Source organism: Oncorhynchus gorbuscha, linkage group LG01 (assembly GCF_021184085.1).
Source record: "Oncorhynchus gorbuscha isolate QuinsamMale2020 ecotype Even-year linkage group LG01, OgorEven_v1.0, whole genome shotgun sequence".
In the NCBI taxonomy this organism is placed as follows: Eukaryota; Metazoa; Chordata; class Actinopteri; order Salmoniformes; family Salmonidae; genus Oncorhynchus; species Oncorhynchus gorbuscha.
In genome coordinates this window covers 62,468,103-62,495,673 of record NC_060173.1, presented here as the reverse complement: position 1 = coordinate 62,495,673, position 27,571 = coordinate 62,468,103, and the positions used below count along the sequence as shown (strand labels likewise).

The window sequence follows — 27,571 nt, the reverse complement described above, 5'->3', positions numbered from 1 at the left end:
ATTCATGCATATGCACATAAACACGCACACACATGCAGGCACACTGCTGCTACGTGTTTGTGTTTGCGTGTGCGTGTATGTGTTTGTGTCTTTTACAGTGTGTGTGTGCTCCATGGGACCAGATTGGAGGGAGAGAACACTTTCCCTGGTACTAAATCATAGGCCTTTTTGGATCCCGCTGCTTCTCTGATGTTCGTGGTTACAGGAGACCGCAACGCAGCCACACTCTCTTTTTCATCTCCATGATCTATCCTAACACTCTTCCCTCCTCCCCCACTCTAACCCCCTTGTTATCTTATTTTCTCTCCACCCTTCTCCTTTCCCGTCCTCTCCTGACCTCTCCTCTCTTGACCCCTCCTTTGTTTTTCCTTTTCATTCCTTTTATTCCTTACTTTTCCTCTTAATTTCTTTACCCTTTTTCCTCCCCTCTCTGTCTTTCTCAATTTTTCTCCTCCCCTGTTCTGCCGCTTTCATGTTCCTGTGTACAGTACCTTTGTGTGTATGAGTACAGAATGACTAACCTTGTTCTCCCCTTGTCTATTGCAATCGTGTGTGTGTGTGTGTGTGTGTGTGTGTGTGTGTGTGTGTGTGTGTGTGTGTGTGTGTGTGTGTGTGTGTGTGTGTGTGTGTGTGCGTGCGTGCGTGCGTGCGTGCGTGCGTGCGTGCGTGCGTGCGTGCGTGCGTGCGTGCGTGCGTGCGTGCGTGTGTGTGTGTGTGTGTGTGTGCCTGCGTGTGCGAATTTGCCTGTGTGTGTGTGTGTGTGTGTGTGTGTGTGTGTGTGTGTGTGTGTGTGTGTGTGTGTGTGTGTGTGTGTGTGTGTGTGTGTGTGTGTGTGTGTGTGTGTGTGTGTGTGTGTGTGTGTGTGTGTGTATAGGACCCAGCCGGCGCTTCAAGCGGGTGGTAGAGACAATTCAGGGCCAGTTGCTAAGCACACATGACCAGCCGGGAGTTCAGCAGCTTTCTGGTGAGTTGAACACGCCCCCTTCCCCCCACCAATACCCCTGTCACCCTCTCTCCCCCTCACTGCTAAAGCTAAGCTAGCACTCCTCCCCCACTCTCACGCCCTTTCCTTCCCTTTCACCCCCTCTCTGCTACAGCCTCCATATATTGCATGGCCCTCACTCCACCAAGTATGGGTAGAGTTTGCTCCATAACTACTGATCTAAGGTCAGATGTTTTTTTTGGTTCCTTAATTGTTATAAAGGATCAGGGGTAGGTTAATCTGATCTTGAACCCTAAATGCCACTGCTCCACGGCTCCTCGCCATGGTAATGACAAAGCAAACACAATGCACCTCAATGAATTGCACTGCCACTACATTGAGATGTAGAGGGATCACACTCTCTAGCTAGCTCTATCTTTTTTAAACCCTGGTCACTCAAAATCCCCACCTCTTGTAACCATTTTTGCTGCCCATACCTGCCATTGACTAGACCACAGCTATCTGGTTAGACAGTGAATTTAGAGGACAGGTCAATTTAATCCTGGTGCTAGGATCTCCTCCTCCCTCATCCAGAGAGGTTTTACTATGCCCAAAATCTGTCAATGAAAACAAGCCCACGAAGTGAGGAATTTGTATGGAGGTCAATGAGAGAATGAGAATAGAAGTTTAGTAATGGTTAGGTTGTTACGAATACACGGATATAGTAAGTGGACGCATGTGACATTTCGGAAACATAGTTGTCATAGAAATAGATAGAGGACTCATCATGGATATAACCCATTTTAGCATGGACATTGCCATGGAGGGCTTCCACCATTTTAAAGCTGTCAACTGGGTGGGAGTTCCTATGAGTTGGGAGCAATCAGCCAAAGAGGAAGAAAATAATCACCTGATTAAAAATGGAGATGGCACTGCCCATGTCATATATGCTAAAATGGCACAGATGAGACCTCTATCTAACTCTATGGTCTGTTGTTCTAACGCATATCTGCCTTCTTAATGGCCCCACCTGATCTCGCCTCCCCCTGTTTTTCCATTGTTAGAGCGGTCACGTGAATATCTTGTCAATATATAATAGACAATCTTCGCTCATCTCTTGTTTTATCCATGAGCCATTTGGCCAATAATAAGTCATCCTGTCCCAAAGTGTCTACCACATAGATCTCTTATAGACAATATAAATGTCTATAAAGATTGAGAGAAAAAAAGAAGAAGAAAGTAAAAGACACTCCTCTGTCCTCCTACTAACCCTCCTCATGGCCTTCCTCCTGTCTTATCTATCCATCTATCGCCGTCTCTCGTGTGTGTGTGTGTGTGTGTGTGTGTGTGTGTGTGTGTGTGTGTGTGTGTGTGTGTGTGTGTGTGTGTGTGTGTGTGTGTGTGTGTGTGTGTGTGTGTGTGTGTGTGTGTGTGTGTGTGTGTGTGTGTGTGTGTGTGTGTGTGTGTGTGTGTGTGTGTGTGTGTGTGTGTGTGTGTGTGTGTGTAAAACAAAGTATCACAGTTTGACTTAGAAATTGAATGTTTTGTCCACGTTTTTCCAAACGTCTATGGGTCAAGGCTAATGTTGGTTTTTGACGTTTAGGTTGAGACATGTTACTAAACTCAGCAAAAGTGAAACCAAAAACACTGCAGGTGTTAAGTTAAGGGTTAAATTAAGGAAAAATAGAAGAGGCAAGTGGAATGGGGAGAAATGCATTAAAGACCAAAATTGCTTAAAGGAAATTGTGATTAATAAAAAAGTATTCCAATTTCATGTAAGGACCAAAAAATTGACAGCTGTGAACCCTAATTGTTGTGGTGCATTAGTTTACTTCAATTAAGGGTAGGGGGTAGGGGTAGGGGAAATACATTTACAGACATTTCTAAACGTGTTTTCGCTTTGTCATTATGGGGTATTGTGTGTAGATTGATGAGGGAAAAAATGAATTTAATCCATTTTAGAATTCAAAAAGTCAAGGAGTCAATACTTTCCGAAGGCACGATATATATTTATTGATATATATTTCCCCCAAAAGATATATGGGGGATTGGAAATGATGCAGACAATTACATTAATGTAAGCAACAATCTATCTGCAAATATTTAAGCTGATCTACCCCCTAAAAATACATGTAGAAAAGTTTAAGTAAAGGTTTGGGATATGGTTCAAATGGGGTTGTTTAGGAATTTATTCAGAGTGGTTAAGATAAAGGTTAAAGTTTGGAAAAGTTTTAAAACAGAAAAACAAATAACTATTGCCTAGCACTGAACACGCAACCTTTGGTGCCAGAGAGCAGCTTTTTTACACCCATCCACCATCCCCACAAAGCTGTCAGCCTACTTGAAGGTAATAGTGCTCAGCTTTGCCCATAGTGGCCGGTTTTGATGGCAATTCTAGATGTTCTTGGGACCTGGATGGTCATCTAACTTTGACTTCAAACGAGAGCAATCTCCCTGGTGTGTATTCCTTGTTCGCCATCCTCCTGATACCAGTACCATCTGCTGGCCAGACAGTAATACCACTAATATGTCTCTTATCAGTTCACTTACATTTTTTGCATGTGTACTACTATTTTTAATGTATTTTAAGTAACTAATTCTGCACCTATACTAACATTTTAACAATCACTGAATCAATACGTTAAAAGGAGGAGTGGTAGATGTTGAAAATGGTTCAGTGTTGAACAGTGCGAGTTTCCCTGTTTGTCGGAAATCCAAAGTCAGATCCTTTGGTATCTATGATTGTGTTGATAAATGAATTAGCATATTGATATATTGCTACATCTGGCTGATATTAGGAGTTTGAGACCAGGCAGTCACCCTTCAGCCCATCCCCATATCATGTCCACTGCAACTCACTAAGCTTTATATTTTTTTGTCTTTCATTCCTCTCTCACTCTCACACACAAACAGTATGCACGTGCAACACAAACACAAGGACGTGCCATTCAAGAGTGTTGGAACAGAGCCACTGTTCATTGTAAGGTGGAATGTCGTTAAGGCGAGTTGGTGTTATCAGTGGACTCTTAGAAAAAAGGTTCCCAAAGGGTTCTTTGGCTGTCCCCATATAATAAACCCTCTTTGGTTCCAGGTAGAACCATTTTGGGTTCCATGTAGAATCCTCTGTGGAAAGGGTTTTACATGGAACCCCAAATGGTTCTACCTGGAACCAACAAGGGTTCTTCAAAGGGCTCTCCAATGGGGACAGCCGAATAACCCTTTTAGGGTCTAGATATAACTTTTTTTGCTAAGGGTGTGTTTTCTGATTTAGTATACTTTTTGTATCATTAGTAATTCAATTCTTATCCCTGTCACACCTAAAACATCTCAGTGTTTAGAATGCCAGCTGAAAACTTACCTTGAAGTTAACATGAGTAGATTTGATGTCATAGGCCATAAGCCTGTGTGTGTGTGTGTGTGTATATATATATATCCTCACCATCCCAAACAGAGAGAGTGTGGAAGTATTTTGGAGTGACTCAACATCTCTCCCTTCTGTTGACCCCCAGTGCACAGATGTGCCCGAAGGCAAGCACTCTTGTCAACTTCCACTTAAAGTAGACTTTACTTTGACACCCTTCACATCTGGTGCTACCAACTCTCTCAAGTAAATGCACTCCCACTTCTCTAGTCATCACACACACTTATAAAACTCTTGGAAGAACTGATTTGTTTTAACATTAAGCACAGATAGTAAAATACTTCAAATTGTACAGGATGCGAAAAGACGACTGACATTTAGACTCTCAGGAACACGTCAGTAATCTGTCCACATCCTGTACAATGGATTAAAGTGAGCAAAAATAATGTGGAGTACTCCAACTCCTTTTTATCTCAAATTAGTAAGTTTAAGTTTTTCTTGGTAAGCCATTCTTAGAGAAATAGTACAATTAAAATAAACAATTAATCTAGAATAAAGACTATTGTCTTGGATTTTTGCCAGCACTTTAAAAGCAGCATCCCATAGCAGGGGTTTTACTGGGCTTAGGACCAAATGGCACCCTATTTCCTATTTATTGCACTACTTTTGACCAGGGCCCATAGAGTGCACTACATGGGGAATAGGGTGCCATTTGGGACTCAACTAAGGTGTAGTAGAGCCACTGGGTCAGTGGCACTATCTGAAGTAGCAGGGGCCAGTAATTAGCAGAGAACTTGGCTTTGCAGGACAAAATACTTCATCAAGGCAGCTCGTTAAGTCTATTAATCACCAATAAGAGCAGTCTCGAGGAATGTGTGTGTGTGTGTGTGTGTGTGTGTGTGTGTGTGTGTGTGTGTGTGTGTGTGTGTGTGCGTGCGTGCGTGCGTGCGTGTGCGTGCGTGTGTGTGTGTTTGTGTGCATGCATGTGTTTGCATGCTTGTGTGTGTGTTTGCGTGCATGCATGCATGTGTTTGCATGCTTGTGTGTGTGTGTGTGTGTGTGTGTGTGTGTGTGTGTGTGTGTGTGTGTGTGTGTGTGTGTGTGTGTGTGTGTGTGTGTGTGTGTGTGTGTGTGTGTGTGTGTGTGTGTGTGTGTGTGTGTGTGTGTGTGTGTGTGTGTGTGTGTTTGCGTGCATGCATGTGTTTGCATGCTTGTGTGTGTGTAGCATACCTGACAGGGATTTAATGTGTTTCTCAGAACAGAGGATGATAAAAGGGGGAAAAGATGGGGATGAGGGATGGCGTTGAAACAATTAACTGTCCTGTCTGTCTGTCTGATGCAAGCCTCTCTCCTTTCATCATTTAGATTGGCATGACCGAGAGAGAGAGGAAGAGAAAGAGAGAGATGAAGGTTGAGCAGACAGAACACAGCACATGTTCTATGCTCAAATCAAATTAAAAATGTATTTGGTGCATACACAAATTTAGCAGATGTTATTGCAGGTGTAGCGAAATGCTTGTGTTCCTAGCTCCAACAGTGCAGTAGAATCTAACAATATACACACAAATCTAAAAGTAAAAAAATGGAATTAAGAAATATATAAATATTAGGACGAGCAATGTCAGAGTGGCATTAACTAGCATACAGTAGAATATAGTATATACATATGAAATGAGTAAAACACTACGTAAGCATTGTTAAAGTGACCAGTGATTCCACGTCTATGTACTGTACATAGGGCAGAAGCCTCTAAGGTTCAGCGTTGACTAACCGGGTGCTAGCCGACTAGTGACAGTGACTAAGTTCAGGGCAGATTTCTGGGTGGAGGCTGTCCGTCGATGTGGATGGGGGAGTGCTCGCTCTGTTGTCTTCTGAAGTCCACAATCAGCTCCTTAGTTTTGGTGATGTTGAGGGAGAGGTTATTTTCCTGGCACCAGGGCCCTCACCTCCTCCCTGTAGGCTGTCTCGTCATAGTTGGTAATCAGACCTACTACTGTTGGGTCATCTGCAAACTGGTGATGAAGTTGGAGGCATGCAATCAAGGGAGAAATGGAGTACAGGATGGGGGTGAGCATGCACCCGTGTGGGGCCCCTGTGTTGAGGATCATCTTAGCGGAGGTGTTGTTGCCTACCTTCACCACCTGGGGGAGGCCCGTGAGGAAGTCCAGAACCCTGTTGCACAGGGTGGGGTTCAGACCCAGGGCCCCAAGCTTAATGATGAGCTTGGAGGGTACCATGGTGTTGAAGGCTGAGCTGTAGTCAATGAACAGCATTCTTACCTAGGTATTCCTCTCGTCCAGATGGGAAAAGGCAGTGTGTAGTGTGATGGAGATTGCATCATCTGTGGATATATTGGAGAGGTATGCAAATTGAAGTGGGTCTAGGGTGTGAGTGGTACGGGGTGATAGTCATTTAGTTAAATTACCTTTGCTTTCTTGGGTACAGAAACAATGGTGGTGCAGGGCTCTCCAACCCTGTTACTGGAAAGCTACCTTCTTGTCAGTTTTCACTCAAATCCCATTTGTAACAAACCTGATTTAGCTCATCAACCAGCTAATTATTAGAATCAGGTGCATATATTCAGGTTGGAGCAAAAACCTACCAGATGGGGTCTCTCCAGGACAAGGGTTGAAGAGCCCTGCTCTAGTGTCCATCCACTCAGTTAACTGTTTGTAAAATGTTCAACCTAGAGATTTTTCTTCAAAACTTTGCTGAATAACTTTATGATCCTAAGGGTTTCAAACTATTGCCTCGATATTTTGGAGTGACTCTAACTTTCTGTAATAGGGGTTTGAAGACAGTCTGAAACTGTGTTACTGAAGTCATAAAAGGCTAGTGAAAGTTAGTGTCCTCCCAGGTTTTAGAGCCTAGTATAGTAGCAGTGTGTGTGTGTGTGTCCTTCAGCCTGCTTCACAGTATATGGCTGTCACAGTTGTGCCTGGCTCTAAAAAGTTAGTGGTGCTGGGTTTTTAGAAAACTACATAAAAAGGCCCACTAACACCGGCCTGAATTGCCAACTTTTAAGTAGTTTTGGAGATCATTCCACATGAGGCGAAAAAAAGCAGATTTCCCTAACTCTGTGGAGATTGAAGGGATCTCCAGGGCACAGGAGGTTGGTGGCACCTTAATTGGGGAGGACGAACTCATGGTAATGGCTGAAGCTGAATTAGTGGAATGGAATCAAATACATGGTTTCCATGTGTTTGATGCCATTCCATTTCCTCCGTTCCAGCCATTATTATGAGCCGCCCTCCCCTCACCAGTCTCCACTGCTTCGGGGGTAGCCGTGTCTGAGTCCGGGTCTGGTAACTTATAAGTCTGAAGGTTAAAAATGTTATGCAAGAGGACTTTATAGGCAAAAAGAGAGCAATGCATCGAGACTTCATTAGAGGGCAAGGTTACGCTTTGATACAAATTGCAATGATGTTTGCCGAACCTATCACTCGTAATAAAGCACAATGCGCTATGACAAACTGTGTCCAATGGCTTCAATACAGTGGCAGCTGCGTTCATACAGATGATTTCGCCATATTCAATTACTGGAATGAATGTTGACTGAATTATTTGTTTTCTGCTATTTAACAGAAGACAGGGCCTGTTCCTATGGAATAAGCCTAATGTCATTCTTAATTTTTAAAACTAATTCATCAACATGCTTTTTGAAAGATAGATTTTCGTCAACTCAGATTCCCAGATATTTATAAGCGGGGACACGATCAATGAGGTCACCTTCCAAAGTACGAAAACATTTTTACGTGATTTGGAAAAGAACATATACTTGGTTTTACCTGCATTAAGTACTAATTTCAAGTCAATAGATGCTTTCTGCAGGGCGATAAAGGCAGATTGAAGCTCTGACAGAGCCTGGTCAGCTGTGGGAGCAGTAGAATACACCACTGTGTCATATTCATGCACGTGAAAGTAATAACAAAATATGAACTGTTAATGTAAATAGTGGAAAGAACTGGACCAAGATTCGATCCCTGTGGGAAACTCCTGAATGTTCAAACCAGCTACACGTAGCCTGGTCCAGGCCAATTGATTAAAGCAGGGTGCTCCTTTCCCTACCAACTTGCTTAGGTAGGGAAAGAGAGGTATTTCCATATTTTGGTGCGTTAACTGTTTTCCAAAATTTAGATGGATCACCGGCAGTCGGAGATAGAACTGAAAAAGTAGAAGTTGACACAACTTCCATCGAGGCAACTAAAGTCTGGGTGAGGGGCATGCAGTCAACTGGCTAACCAGGTTCAATTAAACCACAATTTCTTTCAAATAAAAAGCCCACCGACATAAAATGCTGATTAAAAGCATCACTTATCTAATTTTTCTCAGTAATGGTGCCAGAGTCTTAAACAACTTTCTTAGGCAGGGAAAGAGAGGAATTTCCACGCTTCAGTGCATTAACTGTTTTCCAAAATTTAGATGGATCACCAGCAGAGTCATAGATAGAAAAAAAGTATCTAGATGTAACTTTATTGAGGTAGTGCATCTGCAGAGTCAGTTCTTCTAGCCTTGGACCAGACGTGATTACACATCAGAAGATCTGAAAGTTCTATAGAGAACCAAGGATTTTTTTTATTTTTTTACTCTAAGGCGTTGGCAGTGTTTCTTTGCCAGAGGGATAAAAATAGATGAGAACAATTCTAGAGCTAATTTAGGGTCAAGCATTCAGCTGTCAGAGTAAAACATATGAAGAAAAATGTGTGGGGAAAATGTTTAAAATGAGTGTTAATGTGTTTGGTATCTCTAATACATGCAATAGAACAGTGATCACTGAGATCATTAGCAAATACTCTACTGTACTTGTGGACGATATTTGTCAGAATCAGGTCAATCAGCAATAAGTTTGCTGGATTTTTTACATTAATCTGTGTGGGTTTTGCAATCAGTTGAGTTAGGTTAACGTCATGACAAATATTGTTAAAATGGTCTGAGCCCGGGGTAAGCTAATCTAAGTTAAGATCCATAGAGTCGACTAATTCAGATGACAGAAATGGGGGGTTGGGGGGAGTTAGCTAGCTACTCTGGATAAAGTCAGTCATGAGAATATGCTGATCATATTTAGGTTATAATAGTTAAATGTATCATTGGTCTGCTTTTTTAAAAATTTATTTTTAACCCTAATTGGAGGTTACAGTATTATCCTATTAGTTCCCAGGCCAGTCCTCCATGTCCCCAGATGGGCAGGCTCCTCCCAGGGACCAGTCCTCCATGTCCCCAGATGGGCAGGGTCCTCCCAGGGACCAGTCCTCCATGTCCCCAGATGGGCAGGGTCCTCCCAGGGGTTTGACTCTGTCCCAGGCCAGTCCTCCATGGTCCTTCTGTAGCTCAGTTGGTAGAGCATGGTGCTTGTAACGCCAGAGTAGTGGGTTCGATCCCCGGGACCACCCATATGTAGAATGTATGCACACATGACTGTAAATCGCTTTGGATAAAAGCGTCTGCTAAATGGCATATATATTATTATTATTATTATTATTATTATTATAGTTAAACTCCTGCACAGACTCTGGAGAGGCAAAGGTCGAGAGTCATGGGTCGTCTGAAATACGGCCCTGCCAAGTCGCACTGCTTATTGACTCACTACTCGCTAAACCAGGAAGTCAGCCGCACCAATGTGTCGGAGGAAACACTGCACAACTGGCGACATGCATCTGCCTGGCCCGCCACAAGGAATCACTAGAGTGCAATAGGATAAAAGTACATCCCGACCCTAACCAATTGTGCGGCGCCTTATGGGTCTCCCGGTTGCAGCTGGCTGCATCACAGCCCAGGAACAAACCCGGGTCTGTAGTGACGCCTTAGACCGCTGCGCCACTCGGGAGGTTTCAGGTTGAATTTTTACTGATGATAATACCCACGTCCAATTTCAAATCTCTCTTGAGCGATCTGGCTAAGGATAGCACTCAGTATAGCCTAAAGAGCTGGATTTGCTAATACGTTACAAAATAATACACTGAAGTTGTTCAGACAGCGTCTGTGTTTTATTTTAAATTATATTTTTCAAATTTACATTTACATTACATTACATTTAAGTCATTTAGCAGACGCTCTTATCCAGAGCGACTTACAAATTGGTGCATTCACCTTATGACATCCAGTGGAACAGTCACTTTACAATAGTGCATCTAAAACTTAAGGGGGGTGAGAGGGATTACTTATCCTATCCTAGGTATTCCTTAAAGAGGTGGGGTTTCAGGTGTCTCCGGAAGGTGGTGATTGACTCCGCTGTCCTGGCGTCGTGAGGGAGTTTGTTCCACCATTGGGGGGCCAGAGCAGCGAACAGTTTTGACTGGGCTGAGCGGGAGCTGTACTACCTCAGTGGTAGGGAGGCGAGCAGGCCAGAGGTGGATGAACGCAGTGCCCTTGTTTGGGTGTAGGGCCTGATCAGAGCCTGGAGGTACTGAGGTGCCGTTCCCCTCACAGCTCCGTAGGCAAGCACCATGGTCTTGTAGCGGATGCGAGCTTCAACTGGAAGCCAGTGGAGAGAACGGAGGAGCGGGGTGACGTGAGAGAACTTGGGAAGGTTGAACACCAGACGGGCTGCGGCGTTCTGGATGAGTTGAAGGGGTTTAATGGCACAGGCAGGGAGCCCAGCCAACAGCGAGTTGCAGTAATCCAGACGGGAGATGACAAGTGCCTGGATTAGGACCTGCGCCGCTTCCTGTGTGAGGCAGGGTTGTACTCTGCGGATGTTGTAGAGCATGAACCTACAGGAACGGGCCACCGCCTTGATGTTGGTTGAGAACGACAGGGTGTTGTCCAGGATCACGCCAAGGTTCTTAGCGCTCTGGGAGGAGGACACAATGGAGTTGTCAACCGTGATGGCGAGATCATGGAACGGGCAGTCCTTCCCCGGGAGGAAGAGCAGCTCCGTCTTGCCGAGGTTCAGCTTGAGGTGGTGATCCGTCATCCACACTGATATGTCTGCCAGACATGCAGAGATGCGATTCGCCATCTGGTCATCAGAAGGGGGAAAGGAGAAGATTAATTGTGTGTCGTCTGCATAGCAATGATAGGAGAGACCATGTGAGGTTATGACAGAGCCAAGTGACTTGGTGTATAGCGAGAATAGGAGAGGGCCTAGAACAGAGCCCTGGGGGACACCAGTGGTGAGAGCGCATGGTGAGGAGACAGATTCTCGCCACGCCACCTGGTAGGAGCGACCTGTCAGGTAGGACGCAATCCAAGCGTGGGCCGCGCCGGAGATGCCCAACTCGGAGAGGGTGGAGAGGAGGATCTGATGGTTCACAGTATCGAAGGCAGCCGATAGATCTAGAAGGATGAGAGCAGAGGAGAGAGTTAGCTTTAGCAGTGCGGAGCGCCTCCGTGATACAGAGGAGAGCAGTCTCAGTTGAATGACTAGTCTTGAAACCTGACTGATTTGGATCAAGAAGGTCATTCAGAGAGAGATAGCGGGAGAGCTGGCCAAGGACGGCACGTTCAAGAGTTTTGGAGAGAAAAGAAAGAAGGGATACTGGTCTGTAATTGTTGACATCGGAGGGATCGAGTGTAGGTTTTTTCAGAAGGGGTGCAACTCTCGCTCTCTTGAAGACGGAAGGGACGTAGCCAGCGGTCAGGGATGAGTTGATGAGCGAGGTGAGGTAAGGGAGAAGGTCTTCGGAAATGGTCTGGAGAAGAGAGGAGGGGATAGGGTCAAGCGGGCAGGTTGTTGGGCGGCCGGCCGTCACAAGACGCGAGATTTCATCTGGAGAGAGAGGGGAGAAAGAGGTCAGAGCACAGGGTAGGGCAGTGTGAGCAGAACCAGCGGTGTCGTTTGACTTAGCAAACGAGGATCGGATGTCGTCGACCTTCTTTTCAAAATGGTTGACGAAGTCATCTGCAGAGAGGGAGGGGGGGGATTCAGGAGGGAGGAGAAGGTGGCAAAGAGCTTCCTAGGGTTAGAGGCAGATGCTTGGAATTTAGAGTGGTAGAAAGTGGCTTTAGCAGCAGAGACAGAGGAGGAAAATGTAGAGAGGAGGGAGTGAAAGGATGCCAGGTCCGCAGGGAGGCGAGTTTTCCTCCATTTCCGCTCGGCTGCCCGGAGCCCTGTTCTGTGAGCTCGCAATGAGTCATCGAGCCACGGAGCGGGAGGGGAGGACCGAGCCGGCCTGGAGGATAGGGGACATAGAGAGTCAAAGGATGCAGAGAGGGAGGAGAGGAGGGTTGAGGAGGCAGAATCAGGAGATAGGTGGGAGAAGGTTTGAGCAGAGGGAAGAGATGATAGGATGGAAGAGGAGAGAGTAGCGGGGGAGAGAGAGCGAAGGTTGGGACGGCGCGATACCATCCGAGTAGGGGCAGTGTGGGAGGTGTTGTATGAGAGCGAGAGGGAAAAGGATACAAGGTAGTGGTCGGAGACTTGGAGGGGAGTTGCAATGAGGTTAGTGGAAGAACAGCATCTAGTAAAGATGAGGTCGAGCGTATTGCCTGCCTTGTGAGTAGGGGGGGAAGGTGAGAGGGTGAGGTCAAAAGAGGAGAGGAGTGGAAAGAAGGAGGCAGAGAGGAATGAGTCAAAGGTAGACGTGGTGAGGTTAAAAGTCGCCCAGAACTGTGAGAGGTGAGCCGTCCTCAGGAAAGGAGCTTATCAAGGCATCAAGCTCATTGATGAACTCTCCGAGGGAACCTGGAGGGCGATAAATGATAAGGATGTTAAGCTTGAAAGGGCTGGTAACTGTGACAGCATGGAATTCAAAGGAGGCGATAGACAGATGGGTAAGGGGAGAAAGAGAGAATGACCACTTGGGAGAGATGAGGATCCCGGTGCCACCACCCCGCTGACCAGAAGCTCTCGGGGTGTGCGAGAACACGTGGGCGGACGAAGAGAGAGCAGTAGGAGTAGCAGTGTTGTCTGTGGTGATCCATGTTTCCGTCAGTGCCAAGAAGTCGAGGGACTGGAGGGAGGCATAGGCTGAGATGAACTGCCTTGTTGGCCGCAGATCGGCAGTTCCAGAGGCTACCGGAGACCTGGAACTCCACGTGGGTCGTGCGCGCTGGGACCACCAGATTAGGGTGGCTGCGGCCACGCGGTGTGGAGCGTTTGTATGGTCTGTGCAGAGAGGAGAGAACAGGGATAAACAGACACATAGTTGACAGGCTACAGAAGAGGCTACGCTAATGCAAAGGAGATTGGAATGACAAGTGGACTACACGTCTCGAATGTTCAGAAAGTTAAGCTTACGTAGCAAGAATCTTATTGACTAAAATGATTAAAATGATACAGTACTGCTGAAGTAGGCTAGCTGGCAGTGGGTGCGTTGTTGACACTACACTAATCAAGTCGTTCCGTTGAGTGTAATAGTTTCGACAGTGCTGCTATTCGGGGGCTAGCTGGCTAGCTAGCAGTGTTGTTTACATTACGTTGCGTTAAAAGAACGACAATAGCTGGCTAGCTAACCTAGAAAATCGCTCTAGGCTACACAATTATCTTTGATACAAAGACGGCTATGTAGCTAGCTATGTAGCTAGCTACGATCAAACAAATCAAACCGTTGTACTGTAATGAGATGAAATGAAAATGTGATACTACCTGTGAATGCGACCGGGTTGTTGAGTTCTATTCAGAAGACGTTGGCTAGCTGTTGGCTAGCTAGCAGAGTCTCCTACATTAAGGACGACAAATAGCTGGCTAGCTAACCTCGGTAAATTAAGATAATCACTCTAAGACTACACACTCTAAACTACACAATTATCTTGGATACGAAGACAGCAAAGACAGCTATGTAGCTAGCTAACACTACACTAATCAAGTCGTTCAGTTGAGTGTAATAGTTTCTCCAGTGCAGCTAATCAGTGGACGTTAGCTAGCTGGCTAGTGAAGACTACGTTAGGACGGCAAAATACGATAATTACGCAATTATCTTTGATACAAAGACGGCTATGTAGCTAGCTAAGAAGAAATTGCTAAGATTAGACAAATCAAACCGTTGTGCTATAATGAAATGAAATGTAATGAAATGTAATGAAAAAGTTATACTACCTGCGGAGCGAAGTGCCGATGCGACCGCTCGCTCCAACCCGGAAGTCTAGTATCAAATAAATTATTGATTCAGGCTGTCATTCGCTGGCATGCTTCGGAATGTTGATCACGTGATCACCTATTTTGTTTAACACCTGCTAAAATATTTAAATATTGTATTTATAATTACCATTGGATTGTACTGTATATGGTAAATAGCAGTCCAAATTGTTGCTTTCTCTATAATGCTCCAACCTTTACCACTGACCTAAATTAACCTACATCCCACTTCTCATTGGCTAGACCTGACGGTGATATCATATTGTGGTGTCTTTTATATGTTGAACACACACACACACATTCACCCGACGTGGCTGTCACAGTGGCCCTCACCCTCCCTCCATCTCTCTCCCTCTTTCTCTTCCCCACCTTCTGTCAGTCTCTCTAGCCTCCTCTTCTCACATAAACCCTAATGTTCATTGTTTGTTCTCTCTCTCTTCCTCTCCCTCTCTCCCCGTTTTCTTTGCTTCCCGTTTGTGTACCTAGGTAGCCCCTTGAATAACTTCTTTGACGTAATTGAAAAACTTTTTTCAGAGGAGAAGAACGGCCAGGTGCCTCACCACCAACCCCCCGCTACCCCAACCACCCGACATTGCTCCTCTTCCATGCGAGAAGATACAAAATGTCCGCCCGCTACGGGCCGAGACAGAGTCAGGATGGCGTCCATTGGGACACTGGAGGAATCCTAGACCAGGAAACTAGTAGCAGTAGAGCCAAAATGTTAGTTAGAGCTAAGATGAAGCATTAAAGATCCAAACCCGAGTATCACTTTACCCATTCTTATAAGTGGTTTTGGAAAAGTGGTCAGAGACTTGACAATGAAAAAGCTAGCAGTACTGTAACTGAACATACCCTCTTTGGACTCAATATACTTTTTGTATGAAAGAATGACTGTATAGAGAATTTGAATCAAACAGATATTTTACCAAACCCACAATCTCCCCCATCTTAACACACACACACACACACACACACACACACACACACACACACACACACACACACACACACACACACACACACACACACACACACACACACACACACACACACACACACACACACACACACACACCACCCCATCTAAGCGTCCGTGCCATTTTGTGTGCTTTCCCTCCCCCACTCTTTTGATCACATATTGGCACTGTTCCAAATATAAATACATCCTTGAAGTAATCACAGATCTGAATAGGTTAGATTGGTGAAAGTAGTAGGGTGGTAACCTTGCTTACATCTATCCAATCACTGTGCTTACCTCAAGGAAACGAGGAAGGAAGGATCCATTTCTGTATTAGTACAGGGCCATTGTGTTCTCTCTCCTCTGCTCACCTGTGTGATGACTTGACTTGTTTCTACTACCAGGAATTATCCAGAAAACCTATTAGATCCTCCTCCTGCCTCCCTGCTCCACTCCGCCTATCCTCTTCCTCCTTGGCCATCACTTCAACCCCACCGTCTGCACACCAAGAGATGGACATTTGTTGACTGAGTTGGGGACCGCTTTTCAAGGGGCCTCCTTCACTACCCCGAGCAGCAGTCCCAGAGGGAGAAAACAGCAATCCATATCCCTCTGATACACAAGCATGTTATACACATACAAATGGACACACGCGCACACACACACACATTTATCCCTTCACATGTGTATATACACACACACACACACACACACACACACACACACACACACACACACACACACACACACACACACACACACACACACACACACACACACACACACACACACACACACACACACACACACACACACACACACACACACACACACACACACACACACCTTTCACCTTGAGATTATTAAGCATTTAACACCCAAACACACAATCTCATTACACAAATAAATACACGCTCCCCTTCTAACACTATTGCACAGTATTTATAGACAAACTCTGGGATGTAATAACAAGAACAAAGAACAAAAAAATGGACAGAACAATGAAGTGACCAAAAGGAGAAGCGAAGGAGGATAAGTTTGTTGATCTACTGTAGCATCAACATCAGACGCGGGCGCTTGCTGGATTGTATCGTTTCTCTTTTTAATGTACTTCCTCTTTCTTCGTGAAGAAACTGGATTTAAAAATACTAAATGGACATTTATTAGACTCAATACCATTGCTGCAAATTGACTGGAATTGCTATTTCAGAAAGCAAGGGGTGTATGCAGTATGGGTTGGGGGGGTACGACTTGATCTTGGGTTGTGGGAAGGGGTGGAGGGATTCAGGGTGGAGGTGGGTATTGGGGTATTGGGGGTTATCTAAATGAATGATCTACTCTGTTGTACAGACTGAATTCATTTCTTATGTAAAAAGGAAATGTCTAGTTGTGACTGTGTTTAGATATACCAGTAGGACCAGGTTTTACAAACTTGCGTTGCCACACTTCCCTTTTTCCCCCCTTTATTTCGCCCTGTATTTTTGTTTATATGGTCATTTAGGATTATGAATTTGTTTGATTTGATCTGAGTAAGGTGTCATGGTACAAACATTACTGTATTCACCAAGTTTCTACCCCTTTTCCCCAGAGCACTTTGTGTCATTTGTCATGTACAGTATACCTATTTTAATCTTAACTACCAGCAGTAGGAGTTTGAGGAGAAAAAAAAGAAGTGAAATGCAATTGTGGATATTTTTGTATTTTTTCCTTATTTATTCATATTTGTTCACTTTCTCTGTTCCGTTTCCTAATTTGTTACTGTAACCTCACTCTTTATATGAACGAAAAGCTGTTAGATCAGTTGAATGTTATTTATTTATTTACCTGCTTGTATGTTTGTAAATGAGGCAACAAGCTTTTGTTCAGTCAAATATTTCATTTTTTTTCATTCCTTTGTCTGACTGTATTTCTTTCCTAGTGTTAAAGAGGGAGGGGGAAATACTTGTGTAGTATATGTTTAAAGGTCCACTGCAGCTGTATTTTTTTTCTCAACATCAAAACATTTATGGGTAACAACCTTAATGTGATTGTTTTCAATTAAAATGATCAAAAACAAAATAAAAATAGCTTCTTAGCAGAGATACATTTCTCAAGCAACAATTTTACTAGGACTGTCTGGGAGTGGTCTGAGTGGGGAGGGGAAACTGAAAACTAGCTGTTATTGGCAGAGAAGTTTGGGACACTTTCTTATGGGTCTATTAACTCATTTACCGCCTGGTGATGTCACCAGGCAGGCCAATACTCCATCCCACTCAAACAGGCTGAAATTTCAGGCAGTCTTTTCAAACAGCTCTTACATTAAAAGGGCATTATCATCATGTTCACAATGTCACAGTATTATTCTAACCTCATAGTGTGGAAATATATATAACATACAGTAAATCTAGATTTTGACTGCACTGGGCCTTTAAGAAAAATTATTTTACCAGTCATTTAAGAATGTAGAATTTAGCCTCTTTTGGGGAGAAATATGGCTTCTATTGATATTTGTCAGTTTCATCTAATCATCATGTGTGTAGACCAGTTAGAGGTGTCAAACAACTTCCTCATCCACTCTTCTTCTCTTGTACAGTACATAGACAAACATGGGGGTTGAAATGCTTCTTCTTCTACACTGGAGATATTCCTGCTCTTATGCTTTTATCTTGTATTGCTGTGTGCATGTAAACATGAGCTTTTCTTTGCATGGCTTTAGTGTCAATGCTCCATAGAACTCTCTCACTTTCTTTCCCTCTGCCCTTAACCTAACAATTCTCTCACTTTCTTTCCCTCTGCCCTTAGCCTAACAATTCTCTCTCTTTCTCTACTTATGTTTAGCCTCCGCCACCTCTTCTTCTCCCCCCTTATCATCTATCTTCTGCACAGCACTGAGTGATGCTTCCTCTTGCTCTGTCCGTCACTCTGTGCGGCTGTAAGGGAGGAAGTGCTGAGGGCACCGGGTGCTAGGGGAATCACACAGTCCTGGGTGGTGTACCAAATAGCACCCTATTCGCTACGTAGTGCATTACTTTTGACCAGAGACCTATGGGTTTTGGTCAAAAGTAGTTCCCTTTATAGGGAATAGGGTGCCATCTGGGACACACTCTTAAAGCGTTAACCGGTGAAAAGGGGCACCCACATTGCTGATGTTTTGGCGGTGTCGAAGGTGTAACTGCGTTGGAGCTGTCAAATCGGTGAGCAGTAACTCTTGATCATTGTCACGAAGCCACACCCATCCAACTCGCGTTAGAAGTTCAGAACGACAGCGAATATTTGTATAAACCTTGCTGTCTCTCCGACATTTGCATATTGAATTGAATATTGAAACAATCTCCAGCTGTCCCATAGTATTGAACGTGTCAGGAGTCGGGAAGACAGGCAGGCAGCTTTTCTCAGCCAGTCGAAATCATGAACCAGCATAGTTCTTTGTATATATCCATAAAAATGATCAATAGAAAACAGGTCAAACAAAATGAAGTGCAGCTAGTTTAGAGTCTTTCCAGCTTCAGTTTGAAGTGATTGTGTTCTCGGCTAGCTCTCGAACAACAATGTCCTGACGAGGTGAAATCGCGTCTCATTAGCTTATTATTATGGATGTAGCCAAGTAAATGTCACTACAAAACAGCTTAAACAAATGCAAATGCAGCTATTTTGTTGTTATTCTGGCTGCACTGTTTGACGTGACTGTAAATTAGTCATAGTTGGCTCGTTAGCAAGCAAGGGATAAGAACGTTGCCAGCCAGTATGGTAATGAAACGTTTAGATCGAACGACTGAGTCGCATCCATAGATACAGAACAAAAAGACTGAACGACTGGGTCTCTTCTCTGGCAACTGAACCGATAGAACGATTGACCAGCCGACTTGGGTAGCAACCCTAGATTTGTTTAGGAACTATATCTTGTGGAAGGATAAAGTAGTATGAAAAAATTAATCAAAACAAAGTTAATAATGAAATATGTCAATCATTATTTGAATATGTTGGTAATAAGGAACAGCCTCTATTCATCTTGTGTACAGTAGTTACAAATCTCTGAACTCATTGCTATGCAATTAAAATGCAATTACCGAAGTATTATGTAACACAACGCTAATAAAATGTTGCTCCAAATGTGACTGAAATGTTTTACCCAGGCACAAGGACAGTTTCATGTTAAGTGTTACTGAGAACGCTAACACTAACAAACATTTCTATTAAGTGTCGAAAGGAAACTAAATAGTACAAAACTGCCTTCGTAAATCAACTACAGCCAAGGTAGGTTGAAAATTATGTTAGTTTATATTCTGTATTCTGTTAGTTTGTATTCTAAACTACCCCTTTAAAGATGGTGCATTGTGTGTTTGAAACAAGAACACTTACCTTCAGATGGACAGAGGTTCGAAGTTGTTTTTGCTAAGTATCCAACTTGCTGTTTGCAAATGGTTTTGAATTCTCTGCAGTATTTTCAGGTATGCTAACATTTATTGCAGTTTTCAAGCGTTTCAGTGGCATGTTGAACGAGTCATACGTGAGTTGAAAGTCACAACTTATTTACACTTATCTGTACAATTAATTAGCTGGTTAATTGGTTTGACTTTACACCTGGGGCAATGGACATTTAGGAGAATGGATAGACATTTAGGAGAATGGATAGAAATGTCAGATAGAAATGTATTGTGTAGATCAAATAGGACTGTTAGATAGATTGGAATAGTATAGGAGATTGTGTGTGCTTTATTCATTTTATTTCCATCTTCAACATGCAGCTACAAATTCATCCCTGACCATAGTTGAAGGTAGCCAATCCAATGGTTCCTGAGATCTGTATTCAAATATTTGCATAAAGTTGTTACTTTCTCAGATTTGTAATCAAATAGTGTAAAACAGTAGTTACTTTTTGAGATGTGTATTCAAATATTTGTAAAAAGTAGATTATTATTATTATTATTTTTTTATTTTTTTGGGGGGGGTGTCATGCAGGTGAAAGAGGACCCAAAAGCGACTTAACAGAAACAGAGTTTATTCAAGTCCAAACAGGGAATAACAGAAATCCTCTAGTCTGTAGAGGGGAATAACAGGAGAAGCGGCCACAGACTGCAGGTCGCTTCGGGTAGGCGCAGGCCGTAGCAGACAGAGACACCTGCTCACACGCAGCATCTGATGAAGGCAAAAACACGACAGGACAGGGCGATACACAATCACAGCACGGTGAATACTAAACAAGGAACCGACGGGACAGGAACGGAACACAAAGGAATAAATAGGGACTCCAATCAGGGGAAAGGATCGGGAACAGGTGTGGGAAGACTAAATGATGATTAGGGGAATAGGAACAGCTGGGAGCAGGAACGGAACGATAGAGAGAAGAGAGAGCGAGAGAGTGAGAGAGGGAGGGGGAGAGAGAGGGATAGAAAGAGGGAAAGAACCTAATAAGACCAGCAGAGGGAAACGAATAGAATGGGGAGCACAGGGACAAGACATGATAATAAATGACAAACATGACAGTACCCCCCCCACTCACCGAGCGCCTCCTGGCGCACTCGAGGAGGAATCCTGGCGGCAACGGAGGAAATCATCGATGAGTGAACGGTCCAGCACGTCCCGAGACGGAACCCAACTCCTCTCCTCAGGACCGTAACCCTCCCAATCCACTAAGTATTGGTGACCCCGTCCCCGAGAACGCATGTCCATGATCTTATGTACCTTGTAAATAGGTGCGCTCTCGACAAGGACGGGAGGGGGAGGGAAGACGAACGGGGGGTGCGAAGAAAGGGCTTAACACAGGAGACATGGAAGACAGGATGGACGCGACGAAGATGTCGCGGAAGAAGCAGTCGCACAGCGACAGGATTGACGACCTGGGAGACACGGAACGGACCAATGAACCGCGGAGTCAACTTACGAGAAGCTGTCGTAAGAGGAAGGTTGCGAGTGGAAAGCCACACTCTCTGGCCGCAACAATACCTTGGACTCTTAATCCTGCGTTTATTGGCGGCTCTCACCGTCTGTGCCCTGTAACGGCAAAGTGCAGACCTCACCCTCCTCCAGGTGCGCTCACAACGTTGGACAAACGCTTGAGCGGAGGGAACGCTGGACTCGGCAAGCTGGGATGAGAACAGAGGAGGCTGGTAACCCAGACTACTCTGAAACGGAGATAACCCGGTAGCAGACGAAGGAAGCGAATTGTGAGCGTATTCTGCCCAGGGAGCTGTTCTGCCCAAGACGCAGGGTTTCTGAAAGAAAGGCTGCGTAGTATGCGACCAATCGTCTGATTGGCCCTCTCTGCTTGACCGTTAGACTGGGGATGAAACCCGGAAGAGAGACTGACGGACGCACCAATCAAACGACAGAACTCCCTCCAAAACTGTGACGTGAATTGCGGGCCTCTGTCTGAAACGGCGTCTAACGGGAGGCCATGAATTCTGAATACATTCTCAATAATGATTTGTGCCGTCTCCTTAGCGGAAGGAAGTTTAGCGAGGGGAATGAAATGTGCCGCCTTAGAGAACCTATCGACAACCGTAAGAATCACAGTCTTCCCCGCAGACAAAGGCAGACCGGTAATGAAGTCTAAGGCGATGTGAGACCATGGTCGAGAAGGAATGGGGAGCGGTCTGAGACGACCGGCAGGAGGAGAGTTACCCGACTTAGTCTGCGCGCAGTCCGAACAAGCAGCCACGAAACGGCGCGTGTCACGCTCCTGAGTCGGCCACCAAAAGCGCTGGCGAATAGACGCAAGAGTGCCTCGAACACCGGGATGACCAGCTAACTTGGCAGAGTGAGCCCACTGAAGAACAGCCAGACGAGTGGAAACAGGAACGAAAAGGAGGTTACTAGGACAAGCGCGCGGCGACGCAGTGTGCGTGAGTGCTTGCTTAACCTGTCTTTCAATTCCCCAGACTGTTAACCCGACAACACGCCCATAAGGAAGAATCCCCTCGGGATCAGTAGAAGCCACAGAAGAACTAAACAGACGGGATAAGGCATCAGGCTTGGTGTTCTTGCTACCCGGACGGTAAGAAATCACAAACTCGAAACGAGCGAAAAACAACGCCCAACGAGCTTGACGGGCATTAAGTCGTTTGGCAGAACGGATGTACTCAAGGTTCTTATGGTCTGTCCAAACGACAAAAGGAACGGTCGCCCTCCAACCACTGTCGCCATTCGCCTAGGGCTAAGCGGATGGCGAGCAGTTCACGGTTACCCACATCATAGTTGCGCTCAGATGGCGACAGGCGATGAGAAAAATAAGCGCAAGGATGAACCTTATCGTCAGACTGGAAGCGCTGGGATAGAATGGCTCCCACGCCTACCTCTGAAGCGTCAACCTCGACAATGAATTGTCTAGTGACGTCAGGAGTAACGAGGATAGGAGCGGACGTAAAACGTTCTTTAAGAAGATCAAAAGCTCCCTGGGCGGAACCGGACCACTTAAAACACGTCTTGACAGAAGTAAGAGCTGTGAGAGGGGCAGCAACTTGACCGAAATTACGAATGAAACGCCGATAGAAATTAGCGAAACCTAAAAAGCGCTGCAACTCGACACGTGACCTTGGAACGGGCCAATCACTGACAGCTTGGACCTTAGCGGAATCCATCTGAATGCCTTCAGCGGAAATAACGGAACCGAGAAAAGTAACGGAGGAGACATGAAAAGAGCACTTCTCAGCCTTTACGTAGAGACAATTCTCTAAAAGGCGCTGTAGAACACGTCGAACGTGCTGAACATGAATCTCGAGTGACGGAGAAAAAATCAGGATATCGTCAAGATAGACAAAAACAAAGATGTTCAGCATGTCTCTCAGAACATCATTAACTAATGCCTGAAAAACAGCTGGCGCATTGGCGAGACCGAACGGCAGAACCCGGTACTCAAAATGCCCTAACGGAGTGTTAAACGCCGTTTTCCACTCGTCCCCTCTCTGATGCGCACGAGATGGTAAGCGTTACGAAGGTCCAACTTAGTAAAGCACCTGGCTCCCTGCAGAATCTCGAAGGCTGATGACATAAGGGGAAGCGGATAACGATTCTTAACCGTTATGTCATTCAGCCCTCGATAATCCACGCAGGGGCGCAGAGTACCGTCCTTCTTCTTAACAAAAAAGAACCCCGCCCCGGCCGGAGAAGAAGAAGGCACTATGGTACCGGCGTCAAGAGACACAGACAAATAATCCTCGAGAGCCTTACGTTCGGGAGCCGACCGAAGACCGTGCGCAGATCATGATATTCCTCCAGCACTCCTGTCAAATCGCCAGGTTCCTCCTGAGAAGTAGGGACAGAAGAAACGGGAGGGATGGCAGACATTAAACACTTCACATGACAAGAAACGTTCCAGGATAGGATAGAATTACTAGACCAATTAATAGAAGGATTATGACATACTAGCCAGGGATGACCCAAAACAACAGGTGTAAACGGTGAACGGAAAATCAAAAAAGAAATAGTCTCACTGTGGTTACCAGATACTGTGAGAGATAAAGGTAGTGTCTCAAATTTGATACTGGGAAGATGACTACCATCTAAGGCAAACATGGGCGTAGGCTTGTCTAACGGTCTGAAAGGAATGTTATGTTTCCGAACCCATGCTTCGTCCATGAAACAACCCTCAGCCCCAGAGTCAATCAAGGCACTGCATGTAGCACCCGAACCGGTCCAGCGTAGATGGACCGACATAGTAGTACAAGATCTAGATGAAGGGACCTGAGTAGTAGCGCTCACCAGTAGCCCTCCGCTTACTGATGGGCTCTGGCCTCTTACTGGACATGAATTAACAAAATGTCCAGCAACTCCGCAATAGAGGCACAGGCGGTTGGTGATCCTCCGTTCCCTCTCCTTAGTCGAGATGCGAATCCCTCCCAGCTGCATGGGCTCAGTCTCAAAGCCAGAGGAGGGAGATGGTTGCGATGCGGAGCAGGGAAACACCGTTGATGCGAGCTCTCTTCCACGAGCCCGGTGACGAAGATCTACCCGTCGTTCTATGCGGATGGCGAGAGCAATCAAAGAGTCCACATCTGATGGAACCTCCCGGGAGAGAATCTCATCCTTAACCACTGCGTGAGTCCCTCCAGAAAACGAGCGAGCAGCGCCGGCTCGTTCCACTCACTAGAGGCAGCAAGAGTGCGAAACTCAATAGAATAATCCGTTATGGACCGTTCACCTTGGCATAAGGAAGCCAGGGCCCTAGAAGCCTCCCTACCAAAAACTGAACGGTCAAAAACCCGAATCATCTCCTCTTTAAAGTTCTGGAACTTGTTAGAGCAATCAGCCCTTGCCTCCCAGATAGCTGTGCCCCATTCTCGAGCCCGGCCAGTAAGGAGTGAAATGACGTAAGCAACCCGAGCTCTCTCTAGAGTATGTGTTGGGTTGGAGAGAGAACACAATCTCACACTGCGTGAGAAAGGAGCGGCACTCAGTGGGCTGCCCGGAGTAGCAAGGTGGGTTATTAACCCTAGGTTCTGGAGGCTCGGCAGGCCAGGAAGTAACAGGTGGCACGAGACGAGACTCTGGAACTGTCCAGAGAGGTCGGAAACCTGAGCGGCCAGGTTCTCCACGGCATGGCGAGCAGCAGACAATTCCTGCTCGTGTCTGCCGAGCATGGCTCCTTGGATCTCGACGGCAGTGTAACGAGCGTCTGAAGTCGCTGGGTCCATTCCTTGGTCGGTTCCTTCTGTCATGCAGGTGAAAGAGGACCCAAAAGCGACTTAACAGAAACAGAGTTTATTCAAGTCCAAACAGGGAATAACAGAAATCCTCTAGTCTGTAGAGGGGAATAACAGGAGAAGCGGCCACAGACTGCAGGTCGCTTCGGGTAGGCGCAGGCCGTAGCAGACAGAGACACCTGCTCACACGCAGCATCTGACGAAGGCAAAAACACGACAGGACAGGGCGATACACAATCACAGCACGGTGAATACTAAACAAGGAACCGACGGGACAGGAACGGAACACAAAGGAATAAATAGGGACTCCAATCAGGGGAAAGGATCGGGAACAGGTGTGGGAAGACTAAATGATGATTAGGGGAATAGGAACAGCTGGGAGCAGGAACGGAACGATAGAGAGAAGAGAGAGCGAGAGAGTGAGAGAGGGAGGGGGAGAGAGAGGGATAGAAAGAGGGAAAGAACCTAATAAGACCAGCAGAGGGAAACGAATAGAATGGGGAGCACAGGGACAAGACATGATAATAAATGACAAACATGACAGGGGGTCTGTATTCAAATTGTTTTAATCACCTACAAAGAAACTAGTTATCCCAGGTTTGCAAGGCTGCATGGGATTTCTGCACGCAGAGACATAAAAATAGTATCTACGAGTTCATCTGACTTGTTAATGTGACTGTGCAGCCAATGGCAATGTCCACTTTAGGTATAATGCCAAAAGCCACTTGTGGATTTGACAGCTCTAATGCAGTTCCACCTGTGACACCGCCAAAACAACCTCTATGCTAAAGCAATACCCTACTGTTAGTTACCTCTTCACCCTCCCTTTTTTCTACAGTGGAAAAACTAGCGACATTAAGGTCATCCGATGATACCAGTTATGGTTACAGAGCATTTTGGGTATTGTAGTTCTCATGCTACACCGGGGCCGCAAGCACTCCTTTTATTACCAGAGCGGGATATAAGCAAATAAACAATGTCATCCTTCTTGTAACATAACTGTGAGCAACTTCAGTATGGAAAACTCCAATAAACTCAGTTAAGGGTTTTGTGTTGCCGTGTGTGTGTGTGTGTGTGTGTGTGTGTGTGTGTGTGTGTGTGTGTGTGTGTGTGTGTGTGTGTGTGTGTGTGTGTGTGTGTGTGTGTGTGTGTGTGTGTGTGTGTGTGTGTGTGTGTGTGTGTGTGTGTGTGTGTGTGTGTGTGTGTGTGTGTGTGTGTGTGTCTATCTCTTAATGCAGTTAATGCAGAAATCAAAGAACCAGCATAGTTGTTTGTATATATCCATAAGAATTATCAATAGAAAACAGGTCAAACAAAATGAAGTGCAGCTAGTTTAGTCTCTCTCTTAATGCAGTACCTTTCCACACCAGCAGAGAGAACCAGATCGCTTCAATAACATATACTGGACCTTTTCTCAGGTAAGCTATCTCCTATGGTGTTGTTGGGTGTCGAACACGTCGTCCTAAGGCTTAGATACATTAAAAACACACACTCCAATCTACTAAAACTCTTATTCTCACCATCTCTGTGAACCTTCCATATAGTTTTCTGCATTGCTTATATCCTGTTGGAATTCCAAGCTACATAACAGGGATACACTCTGGGATAATCCCAATTGCATACTCCTTGCGTCCTCTCTCTTCTCTCGTCTGCTTCTCAAAACCATTGGATGAGAAAGCCAGAGGTCCCTCCAATCTCGACTTCTCCTCCAATGGGTTTTGAGAAGGAGGCGAGGAGAGAGGAGGACACAAGGAGTATGCAATTGAGATCTTCCCATTTTAAGAATCAAAAGGGGCATAAGTGACACTGGGTCAAATTTAGTACTTTTTAGTTGAGCATCATATAAGTATTTTCTATTTAAATAGTCATCTACAATAGGGGCTCAATTGAATCCATAACGCTGAAGTTCAGCGCTATAGGGCAATTGAAATTTAAAGGCAATGCTCCCACGTCTGCGGAGACTGCGTTCCCCATAAACACTGTATATGTCAGTGCAATCCGAAATTGGCTTTATATTTCAAGCGCTCTATAGTGCTGAACTTCAGCGATAAGGAATGAATCGAGCCCTAGATCTATCCAGTGGCAAAAGAACCTACTCAAATCTACCCTGGTCTCAGATCTGTTTGTGCTCTTGCTAATTCCATTGCTGTCAATGGCATGGCAATTCCATAAGGAGTTGGCAACAGAGAAGAAACAGACAGGCACCCAGGCTAACAAATACTTACCTGCCTTGAAATAAAAGGTAAAAACATAAAGTGTGTTCCGGTTCCGGTTGGAGCGAGTGGTCGCATCTGCACTTCGCTCCCGCGGGTAGTATAACTTTTTCATTATATTTCATTATAGCACAACGGTTTGATTTGTCTAATCTTAGCAATTTCTTCTCAGCTAGCTACATAGCCGTCTTTGTATCAAAGATAATTGCGTAATTATCGTATTTCGCCGTCCTAACGTAGTCTTCACTAGCCAGCTAGCTAACGTCCACTGATTAGCTGCACTGGAGAAACTATTACACTCAACTGAACAACTTGATTAGTGTAGTGTTAGCTAGCTACATAGCTGTCTTTGCTGTCTTCGTATCATCGTATCCAAGATAATTGTGTTGTTTAGGTTTAGAGTGTGTAGTCTTAGAGTGATTATCTTAATTTACCGAGGTTAGCTAGCCAGCTATTTGTCGTCCTTAACATAGGTGACTCTGCTA

At 45.1% G+C, this 27,571-nt stretch overlaps 1 protein-coding gene across 2 annotated transcripts in view; it reads left to right on the top strand.

The window, feature by feature from the left end:
- Positions 1 to 16,480, top strand: part of brsk2a (BR serine/threonine kinase 2a) — a 545,611-nt gene extending 529,131 nt beyond the window's left edge. For both annotated transcript variants that reach the window (XM_046358089.1, XM_046358080.1), the window contains exons 19-20: positions 875 to 964; positions 15,661 to 16,480. In XM_046358089.1, coding sequence (XP_046214045.1) covers positions 875 to 964; positions 15,661 to 15,683 — 113 coding nt within the window. In that variant the 3' untranslated portion in view covers positions 15,684 to 16,480. The remainder of the gene's footprint in view (positions 1 to 874; positions 965 to 15,660) is intronic.
- The last annotated feature ends 11,091 nt before the right edge of the window (positions 16,481 to 27,571 follow it).